The sequence below is a fragment of the Pangasianodon hypophthalmus genome, chromosome 15 (assembly GCF_027358585.1).
Source record: "Pangasianodon hypophthalmus isolate fPanHyp1 chromosome 15, fPanHyp1.pri, whole genome shotgun sequence".
Lineage (NCBI taxonomy): Eukaryota > Metazoa > Chordata > Actinopteri > Siluriformes > Pangasiidae > Pangasianodon > Pangasianodon hypophthalmus.
Window position 1 is genome coordinate 2,003,724 of NC_069724.1, and position 17,503 is coordinate 2,021,226.

The 17,503-nt window shown below is 38.1% G+C and overlaps 2 protein-coding genes across 3 annotated transcripts in view; both read right to left on the minus strand.

The window, feature by feature from the left end:
* On the minus strand, positions 1 to 7,882 carry cnot8 (CCR4-NOT transcription complex, subunit 8). 2 transcript variants are annotated; one of them, XM_026938451.3, is made up of 7 exons: positions 7,744 to 7,882; positions 6,915 to 7,105; positions 5,588 to 5,781; positions 3,711 to 3,872; positions 3,302 to 3,446; positions 2,064 to 2,174; positions 1 to 859 (listed from the first exon to the last, which is right to left on the minus strand). In XM_026938451.3, exons 2-7 carry the CDS (start codon positions 7,029 to 7,031, stop codon positions 731 to 733), a joined length of 858 nt encoding a protein of 285 aa, XP_026794252.1. In that variant the 5' UTR covers positions 7,032 to 7,105; positions 7,744 to 7,882; the 3' UTR covers positions 1 to 730. The 2 variants fall into 2 exon arrangements, with proteins under 2 accessions (XP_026794252.1, XP_034166846.1); XM_034310955.2 differs by lacking the exon at positions 7,744 to 7,882 and adding an exon at positions 7,191 to 7,723.
* Positions 7,883 to 10,267: 2,385 nt separating this feature from the next.
* Positions 10,268 to 17,503, minus strand: part of wwc1 (WW and C2 domain containing 1) — a 42,952-nt gene continuing 35,716 nt past the window's right edge. Inside the window, exons 20-22 of the mRNA XM_026938978.3 lie at positions 16,302 to 16,532; positions 15,123 to 15,241; positions 10,268 to 14,238 (exon numbers count right to left, since the gene is read on the minus strand). Coding sequence (XP_026794779.3) covers positions 14,172 to 14,238; positions 15,123 to 15,241; positions 16,302 to 16,532 — 417 coding nt within the window. The 3' untranslated portion in view covers positions 10,268 to 14,171. The remainder of the gene's footprint in view (positions 14,239 to 15,122; positions 15,242 to 16,301; positions 16,533 to 17,503) is intronic.

Consider the following 17,503-nt stretch of genomic DNA (forward strand, 5'->3'; position numbering starts at 1 on the left):
TTGATAGAAAACATTTTAATATACAAGAGTTTCAAACATCGGATGGAATAAAAACAATACGTACCACAAACAATCTGTTTCATGGTGGACAAATTAAAAGACGCTCTGCACAGAACCAGTGTATCCCTGCATCTTATTCCATAACAAAGATGTCCAGATTTAAAACATTTTTTTTTTCGTAGGAAAAATGCTAAAAGATTGGCTCCTTTGAAAGATTTACATTTTAATACACAACACTTCGCAGCATAATTTAAAATATTACAACACTGAACAGATGTTTCTCGCGTTACCTGTACGACACCGGATCTCTTCAAGCCTTGTTTTTGTTTTGTTTTTTTAGAAAAGCAATCCTGAACAAGATTGTGCCAAACTGCTGGTGGAGCATATTAAAAATGCTGTGAATCTTGTTAGCTGTGAGATACAAGGTGCTAGTCCTGTGCTTAAAAAATATTTTTTTTCAGTTGTTTAATGCTGTAAAACAAACGAATAAAATGTCCTGGAGGAATGATGCGCTTGGAAATCGGATATTTGTTTGTGTGGTTGGTTGGTTGTTTGGGTGAAACGACTGGGTTTAAGAGCAGAACTGGTTTTCAGAGGATTGGTCGTTTTCTCCATCGATCCAATGTGGATGTGGTTGAGGGATGGAGGTTTAAAAAAAAAAAAAAAAAAAAATATCCAGTATCTGCTCTTCTCTGAGGGATTAAAAACAAGTGCATGGTGGCGTCGGAGGTCAGTGCTTGTTGTTGTTTTCTTCTTGCGACGAGCTGGAGATGCCGTTCTGAGTCTGAGAAGAACCCGAGCCCAGGCCGTAGAGCCGGCCGCAGTATTTAGCGTCGTCTATGTTGTCTTCGAAGAATAACTGCAAACAAAATGATAATAATGAAATGAAAATAAATACGTATATAAAACACACCTTAAAACATTTATTTAACTTTTAATTACCTGTCTTAAATGTATAATTTATTGTTTTTTTATTAAAATTTTTTATAAAATATTGTATAAAATATACAACTGAGACAGGTAATTAAAATTTAACTAAAGATATTTTAAATGCATCTTGAAATATATTTAACTTTTAATTAACTGTCTCAACTGTGTAATTTATTCATTTTAACTTTTTATTCACTTTTTTTATTCAATTTTATTCATTTTTATCTATTGATTTGTTTATACGTTATCTTATGTTGTTCTTTTTTCTCTCACCATTTTAATCTTTCTCAGTTTCAATGTTGTTACAGAAACTATTATTCTTTTATTTCTCTCTTTATAACTGTGAAGCATTTTGAGCTACATGTTACGTAGGAAAGGTGATATATATATATATATATATATATATATATATATATATATAAACGAGGTTATATAACACTGTAGCAGTCTGCCAAACAGCATAAAATGAAAAATGTAATTTTTTTTGGTGAAAAATGATGTTTTCCAATCTCTAATGTATCCAGGTTATGAGTTAAAGCAGTGCTCCAGTCAGCTGCTGTTGTAACTCATATGTTTCAAGGTTCGACGTGTTGAGATGCTTTTCTGCTCACCGCGGTTGTAAAGAGTGGTTATTAGAGTTACCGCAGCCGCCCTGTCAGCTCTGTTTATTCTCTGACTGACTGCTCTCACGAGCAAGACGTCTCCGCTCGCAGAACTGCTGCTCACTGGATGCTTTCTGTCGTTCGCATTATTCTGTATAAACCCAAGAACCCCAGGAGTTTCTGAAATACTTAAACAAGCCGCTGTCCGAGATCAGATTTCTTCCTCATTCTGATGTCCGATATGATATGAACATGACGTTTTTGATTGTATCTGCATGATTTTATGTACTGCGTTGCGGCCACACGATTGGCTGATCGGATCGCAGGTGTACAGGTGTTAATAATAACGCTGACGCTGAGCGAATGTGCATTAAAATCAACCAGTACATCATGGAAAACTTACGGAAAGAACTTATCGAAATTCATGTACGTTGTGTGTGTCAATATGCCATGAAACTCACATTTTTTAACACATCAACAATAGTGTGAATTTGGGAAAGGCTGATATTATTTTCGATAAGTGCGTGTTACCTCTTTCATCCTGAAGAAGGCCATTCCAGTCAGCAGCGAGTCCGAGCCGGCCTGATGCTGTCTCCCGATCCTTTTCAGCTCCAGCTGGTCTGCGACTTCCTGAAGTCCACCCTAAATCATATACACACACACACACACACACACACACACACACACACACACACACACACACTTAATCACTACTTAGACTCAAACAGCTTCTGATCTCAGACAAGTAAAGAAATTATCTTAAATAAAGAAATGAGTGAAATAAGCAAAGTCCATCAAGCGTGTCGCTTTTAATACCAGCTGCTGTGTAATTAGACCATTTCTGTAGCGACAGTGAGAGAACTCTGATTCCCGACTGACACCCTGTTATTACTTTTTTTATTTAATTTAATTTAATTTAATTTAATTAGCAATCACAGAGGCTTGCTTTAGTTGAGGAAGACACAAACTTTTCCTCCCATGAGCCCTCAAGTGTTTTTTGAGAACTTGACTGGAGAAGAAGAAGAAGAAAAAAAAAACAACACTTCTCCAATTATTGCTTATAATAAACTGGAAAATAAAACTATATAAAAATAGGGTTTGTAATACAGCAGAAGGAGATGGGAAACGCAGCCAACAGTAAGAAACAGTACATTTTATATATTTATAATCTCTTTACAAATTACTTCTGAGATGCAAACAAACAGCGTTTCAAATCGCCATCTAATTAGAATTACAAAAAAAATTATTTGTAAAGTGTTTGAAACTTTTATTGTAAGCGTATTTAATCTTTTTTTTTCTCTTGTCAAAATTTCAGCCTTTTTTCCCCTCTTTTGGCCGAAAATTGAAAGTGCAGCCTTTGACAGTTTCCAGACGAAATTTTTTATAATAGTCAAGTCAGATATACAAGGCCAGTTTTTATTTCATATTAACAAGCTAAAATAATTTTTTTTTTTTTTGAAAAATCACAGTAATGAGCTATTTATCGTGAGAGAAAGCAAGGACACCACATTAGCACATCTTTGAAAAGAACATTTATTATTATCTAGTTATTGTAAATGATACTGACACTGAGATGTTTGTTACTTTACGTTGTACATTACGGCTTATTCGTGAACATTTTTTTCTTAGAAAAACGATGTTATGTACAGCGAGTAATAATATGTAACTTTTCTTCGTTTCAGTGCTTATAAATGATATCATGAAGTTTTAGAGAAACTTTGGAAAGCGTGATTTCTGGAGAACTTTTTGCGCTTTGTTGCAATCTTTACCTTCAGGTTTTTGCAGCTCTTCATGAGATATTTCACATCATAGATGGCAGGAAAGAAGAGGTTCAGGATCTGAAAGAATTCGTGCTCCTCTTCCGGTAGGCGAGCGTCTGTGAGGAGCTTCACCAGGTAGCCGAAGTCATATCCACTGCCAGGAACATACCAGAAGATATTAGTGCACCGTTCTCAAACACTAGATACTGCAGAACTAAAAATGGGGTGGAGTCAGACCTGATCCAGCTCCTCCTACCTTTTTAGGTGGAGTCAAAAGTCCAGGACATGGAGTGTGTTTCAGGCTAATGTGATGTGGGTTAGAGTGAGGGATTAATCTTAGAGGAGGAGTTGGATCAGATCCAGCTCCACCCCCTGGACCTCAAGCTCTCAATGCTGGTTTGATTTTTTTGTTCGTTACCTGTGAAAGGAGAGCCACCGCACGTTTTCACACAGCACCAAACCCGAGGTCATGAGGAGCTCTGCGAAGTACAGCGTATCGATCCCTTCTTCCTCGTGCTTCTTGAACTGAAGGCCCGAGTTCTGCAGAAGGTCTATGGAGTCCTGTGAGTACATGTCCTCTCTGTAAAAGGGGAAAAAAAAGTCAACGTTAAGACATTTTAAACGTCTCGTCTGTTTTTATAGTTAGTGTGGATTTGTTTGTCACTCACACAGTGGACCCAGTTTAACAACGCTTTGCAAATCCAAAATCTAGGACGATCTAAACATTTAAACGTGCGTCACACGGTCACGTGAATGAGACATCACATGGTGAACTATTCAGCATGAGACACAGGGAGATTGTTTCAATAACTGTGCAACACAGAGTTCAAACTTTAGTGTGAGACAACATTACAAAAAAAACAAACAAAAAAATAACCATGCACGTTTCCTGTGGCTGAAATTCATGAAGGGGAACTGGGTACGATCACGTGAAGGGGAACTGGGTACGATCACGTGAAGGGGAACTGTGTACGACACTTTCAGCATCTATATATATATTTTTTTCCTGTTCGTATTTCTGCTGGTTTAGAGCACGTAATCGGTTGCGTCCATATTAGAGAACAAACACAGTGAACAGAAAGCCTTTTGGGGATTTGGATTTGGCTTAACCTAAAGATGGAAGATTTTACTTGAGGCATGAAACGTGTGTAAAATCAAGCAAAACGTCATCAACAGCAAAACTTTACTGTGGATAAACAAACAAAAAAAAACAAACAAAAAAAAAAAGAAACAAACTTTAAATAATAAAATCGTGCTTCTGCTTCTTACAGCCAGCAGAGAAACGACATCAGGACATCAGAAAAGAGAAAGAAACTTTGGTAGATGGTTATTACTCTACTAAAGACCGTCTGTGACAATTGTGTTTATATAAATAAAATCCCCAGCTCAGCTTGCAAGACACCTAGATAAAGAAAGGTAATCAAATTAGTTAAAAAAAACTCTTAAATACCATTTGTCTCTTGTCGTTTGCACTACCATGGTAATTTGCCCTTACACCTCACTCTGAACACTGCCTCCTCGCACATTACTGACTACTTACTACATGATGCTATCAGTACGGTCACCTAATAGTCACCGGATATACAGTACTGTGCAACAGTCTTGGCGCACCCCCCCCCCCTTTTTTTCTTTAGTACAAACTTTGTTATAGATGTTTATTTTCTGACTTCTACATTATTGATTCAGTACAAAAACATTTTAGATTGCAAACATTAGTTTTCCAGCGCAAAATGAAATGTTACAGAAAAATGTTTGTATGTCAGTAAAGAAAGCAGCAGATTCCATAAGAGACACTTTTCAGATAAAAACATAATGAAGGCTGCTGGGTTTCGCTGCAGAAATAAGAAGCGAGTCGACAGTCAAAGTCTCCAGAAGAACTGTGGCTGCTTCTGCAAGATGCTCAGTAACACTTCCAGCTCATTTCCTTATAAAACTACACACACTGCATCTCAGATACTGCTTTAAAGCAACAGGCTGTCACACCAAATACTGACTTTGTTTCATTTATTACTGTTTACTGCTCTTTATAGTATTTTTTTTAATGCAGAAACATTTAATTTCATTATTTTTGAAGGCATCTTTGCTCTACAGCATTTCTTTGCACATGCCTAAGACTTTTGCACAGAACTGTATATACACCTCATTTCTCAGTAAGCTGGTCTCTACTTTCTCTACCTCATACCTTGCACATGTATAGATATTTCTATATGAATCTAATCTCATCTAATCTAATTAATTCGCCTAACCGTGCCTCGCCATACTGTCCGTCACCTGATCTTGACGTAAAGAACTTACGTTAAATTGAATTTAAAGTTGAACTGCCAGGTCGTGGTCCCGGGTGGATAGTCGCCGTCTTCGTTCATGAAGGTCAGACCGAGCTGTATAATTTTCAGCAGATCCACGTTGCAGCGCAGAAGCTGATACTGATAGTCGACAGTGCTGCGAAATTCTCCGATGGGTCGAACCACCACGCCGGGGAACTCTGTGTCCTAACAAGGGGCACAAATTTATTTTAAAAATGTCAGACTGCACAAGATGAAACGCAGAACCTGCTACAAGTGCAACATGTTACATTTACTTTAAAACCATTTTGTCTCGTAACACAGGAGAAGCTGAAACTCTAAGCAATAGCTTATGTTAGTAACGACTTTTTTTTTTTTTCCCCAGATGGAGTGTGAGCTAAAGTTTAAATGTTTATTATACAACACTTAGAGCCGGTCCACAAATCTGATTGGTCGAGCTGCGTTCCAAGAGTGCGTATATTCAGTATAACCGCGCTGGGACGTTTCACTGTGTGTGTATCACTCGCTCATCTGTGGTCGCCGTGTGAGATTCCACTTCCTAGCTGGAAACGGTTACTACAGCAAAGTTAGCGACATCATCATCAACATCATCATCAGACACGGCAAACGACACTTTCCAGTAATATAACTTTTGGTTTAAAATATGAAAGACAAAAAAGGAAGAAAGGACGCCATTTTTACCGGAAGCACCTTTAACAGGAACGTACAAATCAACGCAAACTAGCAAGCCGACGTATTATAAAATGAGCGTAGCTACTTCGGGATCGATTTCCGCCACCGGGGCAAAAAAAAAAAAACATTTGGCCATATTGTGTCTGAAATCCCATTTATTTGATATTAATTTCTTGTGTATAGAACTATCGTATAAAATCGTATGGCACTCGCAATCGTGCAGTTGTACGGAATATCGTATATTCAGTATATTATTCAGTATAACAGTGCTCTTGCTCGTGCGATGTTGCTTAATTACAGCAAGAGTTTGCGTTACAGGATCTTTATTCCTCACACTGACGGATTTGGCTTTTAAAATTTCGTCATAGTCTAGCGTTTACAGTTTTTTAATTTGTCGATTGAACAATTGTTTAGAAGTAGTGTATTAACTTGCGCACTGGTGATAAATAAGCGCACGATGAGGGATTTTCTTCCGATATAACGTCTCCTAGGTTGAATGTTTGTTTCTGTCAAAACGACAGACGTCCTTCTGTAAAAGTTCGATACGTATTATACGTATTAAATTGTGAGCTTCGTATCGAACGGTACGATACCACACACCATATCGTTACACTGTAGAAGATAAGTAAATAAATAAATAACTATACCATGGCGATGTAGTTGTAATTCTGAATGATCTGGCGGATTTTCCTCATCTCCTCGTCCACGTTGCTGGCCCAGACCTCGCAGATGATCTGACTCGTATCTGCAAGCGCAGCTGGCATCTTCTTTCAGGATGAAGACCAAAGCACAGGAACTTCACACAGGTTACAAGCAGGCAGCAGGTAAAGAGGGAACTCTGCAATCAAGAGCACTGGAATTAGACAAGATGACCAACCAAACAATGCACACAAACAAACAAACAAACAAACAAACAAACAAACATCAATGTGGTTCCAAAAGTCCAGAAGAAGCAGCAGCAGCAGTGTGGTGGAGACCAAACAAGCTCCTGAGGTTTCTGACCCCAAAACAAGCCCAGCTAGTGAAAGTTAGTTACTAGAGAGACATCTTCACATGAAAGGAGCTCACTCAGGTTTGCACATGTGGAAAGTTTTATCAGAATAAATAATAAAATAACAGTATAATGGGACAACAGCTCGCTTGGAGATACTGCACGAGAGCTCGGCCTGCTTTTCAGTTCCCTTGGTTAAATCCCAAACTGACTCCACAGAGTGCACTACATAGGGTGCACATGCTCGTTTTTTTCACTTCATACCCGATACCAGTGCACTTAAAGAGAAACTAGGAAGCCATTTGGGATTCAGCCTCGTTCACGAGCCGCTAAGCTAATGCTAACTAGCCCGCTAACTCAACCCGTCCACGCACAGCTGAAAAGCTAGCTAGCTAGCTAAACACATCCAGTCATATACACAAACACCAGATTAGTATAAAGTTTTTAACATTTCATGTTAATCGATAACGACCAGTCTTAATTACCTGGCAGGAGTCCTGCTGTAGTGATGCTTAATAAAAGCTCAGCAGCGTCTGGTTCAATAAAAGCTCAGCGCTCACTTCCGGGAATGGAGGATTGTGGGAAAAAAAACAAAACAATAACAAGACCGCTAATGCTAATAATGAAAAAATAAAGCTAATCTTTAATGAGAGCAAACAAACAAACAAATAAGTAAAATAAGTTAAAAAAGCAAAGCATACACTAATAAAGATTCTTTAATGTACTATGTATAATAAATATGTAGTGAACTTGTTCATATATTTATATTAAATAATCTTTTTATTTGTTAGCTAAGACTAATTTAAAAAGATATTTATTACAAAGAAAAATACACTCATCTTTAATGAGAGCAAAAATAAATAAATAAATACAATTTTTAAAAATGTAAATAAAAAATTATAAACCAATAAACATTATATTCTATATATATTCTATATTAGCGAATTTTATGATTGTTGTATGAAATATTAATATTAATATTAATATAGTGAAAAAGATTGAATAACTGTAGTGAAAAAGACTTGAATAACTGTAGTTAAGTTTCAGAAACTGCTGATTTCCTGGGGTTTTCACACACAGCAGTCTCTAGAGTTTACACAGAATGGTGCGAAAAACAAAAAACACTGACTGAGTGACAGTTCTGTGTGTGGAAACGCCTTGTTGATGAGAGAGATCAGAGGAAAATGACCAGATTTGTTTGCGTTGCCAGGAAGGACATAGTAACTCAAATAACCAGTCTTTACAACCATCGTCTTCCTCCAGTCTTCACCGCTCCCGTCTGGGTGAGTCTGTGTCCATGATAGTCTCAGATTACTGTTCTTGGCTGACAGGAGAGGAACCTGATGTGGTCTTCTCCTGTTGTAGCTCGTCCACCTCAAGGTTTGATGTGTTGTCATTTCTGAGATGCTTTTCTGCTCACCACGGTTGTAAAGAGTGTTTATTTGAGTTACTATATCCTTCCTGTCAGCTCGAGCCAATCTGGCTATTCACCTCTGATCTCTCTCATCAACAAGGTGTTTCAGCCTGCATACCCTCCATCTCACTGGATGTTTTTTTGTTTTTCGCACCGTTCTGTGTAATCTCTAGAGACTGCTGTGTGAGAAAAAAGTTTCTGAAATACTCAATACATCTGGCACCAACAGTCATGCCACATTTCTTCTCTCATTCTGATGTTTGATGTGAACATAAACTGAAGCTCTTGACCTGTATCTGCAGGATTTTATGCATTGTGCTGCTGCCACATGATTGGCTGATTAGATAACTGCATAAATGATGAGCAGGTGTTTGTGTTCATTCAGCTACAGGAGCATTAGTGAGGTCAGGTACAGATGTTGTGTGAGGAGGTCTGGGGTTCACTCGGTGTTCCAGTTCATCCCAAAGGTGTTCAGTGGGGTTGAGGTCAGGGCTCTGTGCAGGACACTCGAGTTCTTCCACTCCAACCTTCACACACCATGTCTTCATGGAGCTCGCTTTGTGCACAGGGGCATTGTCATGCTGGAACAGGTTCGAGCCTCTTAGTTCCAGTGAAGGGAAACTGTAATGCTACAGCACACAGAGACGTTCTATACAATTGTGTGCTTCAGACTTTGTGGCAACAGTTTGGGGAAGAACCTCATATGGGTGTGATGGTCAGGGGTGCACATACTTTTGGCCATATAGTGTACAGACAGTGCCTTGCTTAAGTATTCACCCCTTTTGAACTTTTTCCACATTTTTTTATATAATATTTTTAATATATATATTGATATATTCTTAATTTCTTTATTTAATATTTCATGATCTTTAATCTTTGAGAGATTTAAGTGCTCACAATTGTGCAGCAATACAACAGACACAGCTTCTGTTATCAACTGATAATATACACGCAAATGTCTGTGTAAGGAATAAAACACTCAGGAGGCGTGATGTTACAGGAAACTAATCAACGACAGAGTGGTGTGATACAGCCCTGCCATCCTGAAGGTGAATATTTTCCTATAACAGCTGGACTCAAAGTTGTTGTTTTTTTTATATGACAATTTCTCAATGATTATATATTTAATTTATTTAAGAATGACAAAAAAAATAAATAAAACACAAAAAAAAAAAACGCAGTTTCTCTTAAAGCTTAAAACTCGCTGTTACAAAAAAAAAGGCTGCTACAAAGTGCTGACACTGGAGACTCCTTCCATAAATGTTACATAAACATCAACATCTCCTTCACCATATAAACTTACACGTTTTTGTTCATTAAACAGCACGCGTATTAGTCATCTTAGATGCCACGTGTTTGCCATCCAAGTCTCTGTGAATGAGCTGTTACTATAGAAACAATAATGTATTAAAACCTATCGTTACGTTTAATCCACACGTTCTGACCAATCAGATTCGAGAATTCAACAGTGCTGTGGTATAAAATCAAAAATGAACCACATCTACAATATATTGAACAATAAAAACAATAACTCACTAAAAAAAAAGAAAGAAAGAAATAAAGAAAGAGAAAGAAAGACATCTCTGAGACGTAGGGCAAAGAACCTTTTTTATATTTGTTGTGAAACTACAAAACATGTTCTTGTGCTGGTGACATATTTACAATTTTTTGTTGACAGTACAGTGTCGATGGGAGAAATTCACAGCTTTCATAAGTCTCACAAGGAAAGGAAAAAAAAAAAAAAAAAAAAAAAAAAAAAAAAAAAAAAAAAAACAGCACACCCAAATCACAAAAGTGCAATAAATACATGCTGCGTTTGTCAAAATCGCCTCGCCTTTAGTGGAAAGACCCGGCTCTTCTTCCATCTTTGCTGGATTTAAAAACAAAAAATTAAAAGACATCAAACGCATCAAAACAGGAATCCTATTGTAAGTCTATATCGCTAACAAATCATTCATGACTACCAGCATCAGTGGCTGATGATTTTTTCTGTCTAAAAAAAAAAAAGTTCTACATGTTTTTGACATGATTATAACGATTACAACAATCAGAGTGTTAGATAAGCACGTCCTGTCAGAGCCTCGGGTCTGAACAGTAAAAGAGCACCGAGGTAATTCACAACCAACGTCTTGAACGTCCTCCAGACCTGCTCTTCTACAAGGTAAGACTTCCAGTTTAGTGAAAAAGAAAGAGAGATATCTTAGTGTTTCAATGTAACAATTCACATTCAGCTACATACAGTGCACGCTGTTTAAAGGAAAACGTTTGTTTTTCACACATTCAGATTCCAGTCTTCAACCAAAACATACAGGTGTTTTTTTTAAAAAAAAAAAAAAAGACTCCAGTTTAGGCTTTTTGTTTCGTAAGCGTTTGCACCACAGCAGTGCACGAGCTGACCAGCCTCAGTGCGCGAGAACTCGATCTAATCGCGAAGAAAATCAGATGGAACGAGGTGCAGAATGGAAAGTAATGGATTAACGGAGTATTCAGAAAGTGTTCTTTGAAACATTGAGTCATGAGATGAAATGCGTAACACAGTGGAGAAGACGTGATGCAACTATGAGATATTTGGTTATATGTAAAGCTTTTCAAAATCAATTTGCTCTCGGGACTTCGTGCAAGACGTGCGGAATGTGCAGGGTTGCTGTTATTTGGAAGAGAAAGGTGCTGACGAGACAATCGTTGCTGGGTTTTTTTTTTTTGTTTTGTTTCTCAAGGTGCAAAGCGATGGAAGAACGCAGTAAGGGGGAAAACTTGAATTAAGTTAATAAGTAAGTTCTGAGTTTGTTGGGATCAAGGCACGTTGTTCAGCTCTAAATCTTAACTGTCCAGTTCTGAACGCACGCTGCGTGGACCAAACAATCATCCTGCATCACCTTCATCATGTGTGTCGAGCTTTTTGGATCTGTCTTGTTGGATTTTTAAACGATTTACGGACTCTCCGGTGCTGCTGATTGATTACTTCCTGGTCCCATCCGAGGTGTATCAGATGCAAGCAGGCAGAAATCTACATAGTGCATGTACCAGATGTTTTAGTGGTTTCAACTTTCATCCTACAGTGGTTTAAAATGTCATATGCTGCATTCAAATGAAACTCCTAACTCAGACCACTGACTAGGAAAAACAAAACAAAAAACACCGCCTCATCTTGGAATTCCTACCCGAGTTCAGCAAGTGAAAAAGCAAGGGTTTTTATTCCTGCTTTGTAGCTCATACACGTGCCAAAAATGATGATCCTAATTCTAGGATTTCTAATTCCCACTTCTAAAGAAGGTCGACTGCAGCATAGGCATCATAAACTGTTTTAATGCTGCAATCCATTGTACTGAGAACTCGAGGGAGGAGGAAAAAAGGAAAAAAAGTGGGGAAAAGAAAAAAAAAAGGAACCTGACCCACGGCATGGAAAAGTTCAATGCAGCTCGGAATTCCGTGTCAGAAACTCGGGCAACATCTACCATAGACATAAACACAGCTGACCTCACAACAATACAGAGGTGCACAGATTTCCCTTCGCCTTTTTTTCTATGTCAAAGAATTTGTTTTTACTTAACATGCAGCTTTAAGACCATTTTTGCGTTTCTCTTTGCTAATCACGCAGAAATAATTCATACAGATCTTATTAACTTGTTTCTCAAATTCAGAGATCAGACATATAAATAGGAGCATCCGTCTTTTTCCAAGCTTAATATAGTTTAGATCCGAACTCTGAGAAAATCGACTTGGAACTTGCAGAGTTCTGAGTACAGTGGATTGCAGCACAAGTACCTGAAAAGCAGAGATCATCAAAGTGCTCTAAATAAGCATCGTGGTCTTTAAGAGTCGGAAGGACAGCAAGGTGATGAAAACATTCAGCGTCTACTAGCGTCGGAGAACTTTAAACACAACCATATAAGGATCCACTGCGCAAAAAAAAAAAAAAAAAAAAAAGGAAGTGAATATATCTTGAATATACTCAAATTTATCTAGCATTTCCTTTTAGAGATAACAGTAAATCAAATATATGATGTTTAAACCTATTTCTAGACATTTTTACTAATTTCATTTTTACTAGCAGCTTCTACTGGCAGACCAGTAGTGCATGCCATGGCAGAAATGCCAACAGAAAGAAAATTTAAAGCCTGAAATGTGTAAAAACAGGCAGAATAATCTTATATTTGATTTATAATAATCTCATAATAAGAAATATTAGATAGAGTCTTTTTTTTTAAAAGCAAAAGCACAAGCAGAGCTCAGTGGCACAGAGCCATTTTTATATATTTCATTAGCTGAGAGATCACAGCTTTCTGCAGGACAGAGCACAGAACTGAAGCAGGGAGAAACGTGATCTCCAGCTTTGGATGAGGAGAAGCTGAAGAGGGATTAGACGAGTGTCTTAGAAAAAATCTGGCCTTTAAAAAAAAAATAATAATAATAATAATTTCAGGGACTTCAAAAATGAAAACAAAATAATTTCTATTACAGAACGTCCTCGGAACGACTTTCCCAGTTTTCATTCCAGGGTCAAAGAGAGCATGCATCAGGCCTTCTTCGTTTTTTGTGCTTGATAGTTACAACGTGCCGTGATTGCTTTCCCCACTCTCTGATTACTAGCTATTAAAGTGCATGAACTAGCCAAATTCTACCTGAGAGGCTGTGGGACGACTAAGTGCAGTTTAAATATAATTGCTGGGATTATGGACGCTGCGTTGTGTGCTGTGCCTTGTGGACAAAAAAGTTTTATACTTCTAAAAACAAACAAACAAACAAACAAACAAACAAACAAATGCTCAGGACCAGCAGGTAGTGACGCTGATCAGGAGTTACAGCTAGCTATCACTGAGCTAACTAAACATTAAAACCAATTTTGGCTACCGTTAGTCTGCACTTTAGATTTAGCTAATTTTTTTCTCGTATATAGTGTTAAATGTTTAAAGAGAACGCGCCAGTCCGGGATTAAACACATCCCTGCTCGTAGCGAGACATCACTGGCGTATCTGTTCACGTTTTTGTTTCTGTTTAACTAATTTACCCATACCAACATACATCTAAACAGTGATTTCCAAAACCTTGTGCTATCAATCATAAAAGTACCTTAAGGATCCGTATTCACATAATCGAGTTACAGCAAGCCGACTCTTCTTTTTTCCCCCTCTACTTGTGTTATTTAAAAAAACAACACACTGGTGTTTTGGAATGATCGACTATCACAAAAACAAAAAAAAAACTAGTACAGATACCAGTATACAATTATTAGTAGTAAAAGAAAAACATATTGCTACAGACAGAAAAAAAATGTGGTTGTTGGTACAATTTTTAAAAAAAAAAAAAAAAAAAAAAAAAAAAAAAAAGGAGAAAGAATCTACAGATTTTTAACTGAGAGCTAAAACCCAGTGTTTTAAAATTGACATTTTCCTACTCAACATACACTTAATTTTCTGCAATAATAATTCATTCTTCATAATACCACCAGAGGTCAGATTCTTCTTCAGTGAAACAGCAGTTAAGACTCTTGCTTGTGGTCTATACATCATCAGCTGGTAGGTCAGGAACGTTTATCTTTACTCGCGTGAAGAAGGCCATCTTCTCTCTGCAGAGAGAGAGAGAGAGAGAGAGAGAGAGAGAGAGAGAGAGAGAGAGAACGGGTGTTAATAGTGATGTGGATGGAGATATACACTCACCGTTCACCTGAACACCTGCTTATTCATGCATTTATCCAATCAGCCAATCGTGTGGTGCACCAAATCTGGACTTGGGAAATGGACCTGGACTTCGTGAAAATGGGAAAAGTGTCATCAGATCTTTATCCAGTCTTCATCTGTCCAGTTTGTGAGAGTCTGTGCCCACTGTAGCTTCAGATTCCCGTTCCTGACTGACAGGAGTGGAATTCGATGTGGTCTTCTGCTCATGTCATTCAACCATCAACATTTTGACATACTTTTCTGCTCAGCACAGTTGTTAAGAGTAGTTATTTGAGTTACCGCTCAGCTCCATCCAGTCTGACCATTCTCCTCTGACCTCTCTTAAATGAACGAGCCGTTTCCGCCCGCAGAACTGCTGTTTTTGTTTGAAAATCCCAAGAAATCAGCCGTTTCTGAAACGATCGAACGTCTGGCACTGACAACCATGCCACGGTCAGGAGTTCCTGACATCACTGAGAATGTTTTCTCGTTCTGATGTTTGATGTGAACATTAACAGAAACCTGTAAGTGCATTGCGCTGCTGCTGCTGCTGCCACGTGATTGGCTGACTGGAGAACTGCATGATTGAGCAGGGGCTCCATTCAGGCGTCTGGTGAGTATACATGCCATGCTACATACACTGTCCAAGTTTTTAAAAAAAACGTAAGCTATTAGGTGCCCAGTAAACTATTACACAAAATAAGATGCCATGGACTTCCTGGGTAAAAATGTATAAATGTCACGATGTGGAAACCTTCTAGTAAAACTACAGAAATCAGCGTGTAAGCGTCACCTGAAGGACTGGACTTCGGGACCTTCTTTGCGGCTCTGTCCTCGGATCTTGTGCACCTCCTTAGCTGCCGCTCGCATCATCTTCTCCACTCTCTGCTCCTGCAGCTGTTCCTCCTGAGTCTACGGTAAACACGGTGGCGTAAGGTTAGGCTTTCACTGGATGGAAAGTGGTCTGTAATTTATTTATCTTTTCATGGCAGTTTTACTTTTTGCTTGTATTTTGTTCATGTTCTCAGATCTGTCGAGGTGTAACGATATCGTGTATTGTTTCGTTCGATACGAGGCTCTCAATTCGATACGTCTGAGTAATCAAGCTGCATAATAAAGTAAGCTGTTTGTCATAAAATACCACTTATGTTACTTTTAAACTTAATCAAGCCCACACTCCCTCCTTGGAAAAACCTAGCATACTATTATACTATCATACTATGGTACTAGTAAATTTTATTTATTTATTTATTTTTAATAGTTTCAAAACAAGGAGGAAAAATTAAAATTGGTTAAGGCACAAAGACTGAAAAAAGACACACAAACGCATCTCCCTTTTCCAGTGCATGAAAATCTTTGGTCTAGTTTCGAATCTTTTTTTTTTTTTTTTTTTTTAAATTTTAAAAGATATCGTTGTGTTGGAAATTTTGCTAAGGCAACCCTGTACAGCAGCGAGAGCCTGGATACAGAGCCAATATTTAATTTGCAAAGTTTTTATTATTGTACTTCTATAATGTTGAATTATAATTATGTTTTAATATTTTATGTTATCATATGGTATCAGATGTGAATTCTGTGTATTGTTACACGCCTGCAAACCTGTTCAAAGCGTGATTAACTTTTAATAATCTATAATTAGCTTATAATTGTTGCAATAAGTGTTGCTTTTAATAGCGGCATTATTAAAATTCTGTGGAATTGCTTTGCTTTATTACTAAAATCATTAGGACACTGACCAAACAATGCAGATTTTATTAAAACAATTATGTTTTATTACTAACAATAACTTCAGACAGTGGGAAAACTGGAGTCCTGGGAAAAACTTAATTAGTACGCCTTAAAATAGAAATTAATATGCGTGAACGTTGTGCAATATTATATAATATACTGTACAATTCTTTTACAATAACCCTTAGTAGAGCATTCTGACTCTTTTAGGACGCGGTGCTGAAGACGGATAAATGAGAGAGACCTGTTTCTCGGCCTGCGTGAGCAGCAATCGGAAGCGCTCGTCCTCTTGCACCCATGCGGGAAGGTTGCGCTGGCCCTGCTGCCTCGCGCTCTCCATCTGCTCCTTCAGCTGCCGCAGCACCCGCAGCTCCTCGTTCAGCCGGCTGTGGCGGGTCCGAGACGCCTGCAGCTCCAGTTCCAGGTCCAGAGCAGTGCGCATCACACCGTCCAAACCCCGCATCTGCATCGGAGGCTGGGGAATACAGAGAGAGAGAGAGAGAGAGAGAGAGAGAGAGAGAGAGGCTATATTTACATGCAGCCTCATAATCTGTTAATAACCCAACTGAGAGCTCAATTGGAATAGACAAAAACATGTTTTTCATGTTAACACCTCAACTGGAATACCGTAAACCAACTGAGGCCAATCCGAATTAAATTTCCATCTGATTGAATGAGTTGGGAAATCCTTTAAGCAAACAGAAGAATAAGAGTCATGGAAGTGTTTAATTTCGCTATCAGTATAATTGGAAAGTGCGTTTGAGTCACGATACACGCCTTGTGCAATAAAATTACCCTCTAAGAAAAAACTGATCGTGATATAGAATTAATTTCCTTATAAATAATTGTGAGGTTGGATGGGCGACATGGTGAGTGTCAAACTAACTTTCTGAGGCAGGTGCAGGACAGGAACTGAACTCAGCATTTAACAATTTTTGTGCCATAAGGGGTGAAAACTTTGACAAAGCCTTTATTTCTTGTGTTATTCCCAAAAATGGCAAGAAGATGAGAAAAGGCATTATTTCTCTGTTAAAGAAAGATGGATGATGTGTTCATTTCCTGTTATTTTTCCTTGTTCCTGGATGTCGGCTTCCTAAGAGTTCAGTTTCGGCTTCGTCGCGCAACTTGTCTCCCTTCAGTTTAACGAAATGTGTGAAAGTCTAGAAAGTTTTTAGGTCATTTATGTGATAAGAAGCTCAGAGAAGCTTAGCTCATTGTATGATAAAAGGGTCCTTGCGTATATTCTATCCACTTATCTCATGGCGTGACGTATCAGGTCAGAACACCCTGGTACAGAGTACACTCACAAATAACAAGAATCAGCATAGAGAGAATAAAATCTGAAGCATTTTCAGATTTGAAGCGTAAGAGAAAGTAAAGGAAGATCAGATAATTCCACACTATACTAACGTTTAATAATCACGCTCGGATGATGTTTTTCTTGGA

What these genes read in the sequence shown, in the direction of transcription:
- cnot8 (XM_026938451.3), bottom strand. Translation starts at nt 7,031, where the DNA reads ATGCCAGCTGCGCTTGCAGATACGAGTCAGATCATCTGCGAGGTCTGG. An exon ending in ATTACAACTACATCGCCATG is followed by an intron (nt 5,782 to 6,914) that starts GTATAGTTATTT and finishes GCCCCTTGTTAG; the next exon opens with GACACAGAGTTCCCCGGCGT. An exon ending in AACTTTAAATTCAATTTAAC is followed by an intron (nt 3,873 to 5,587) that starts GTAAGTTCTTTA and finishes CCCCTTTTACAG; the next exon opens with AGAGGACATGTACTCACAGG.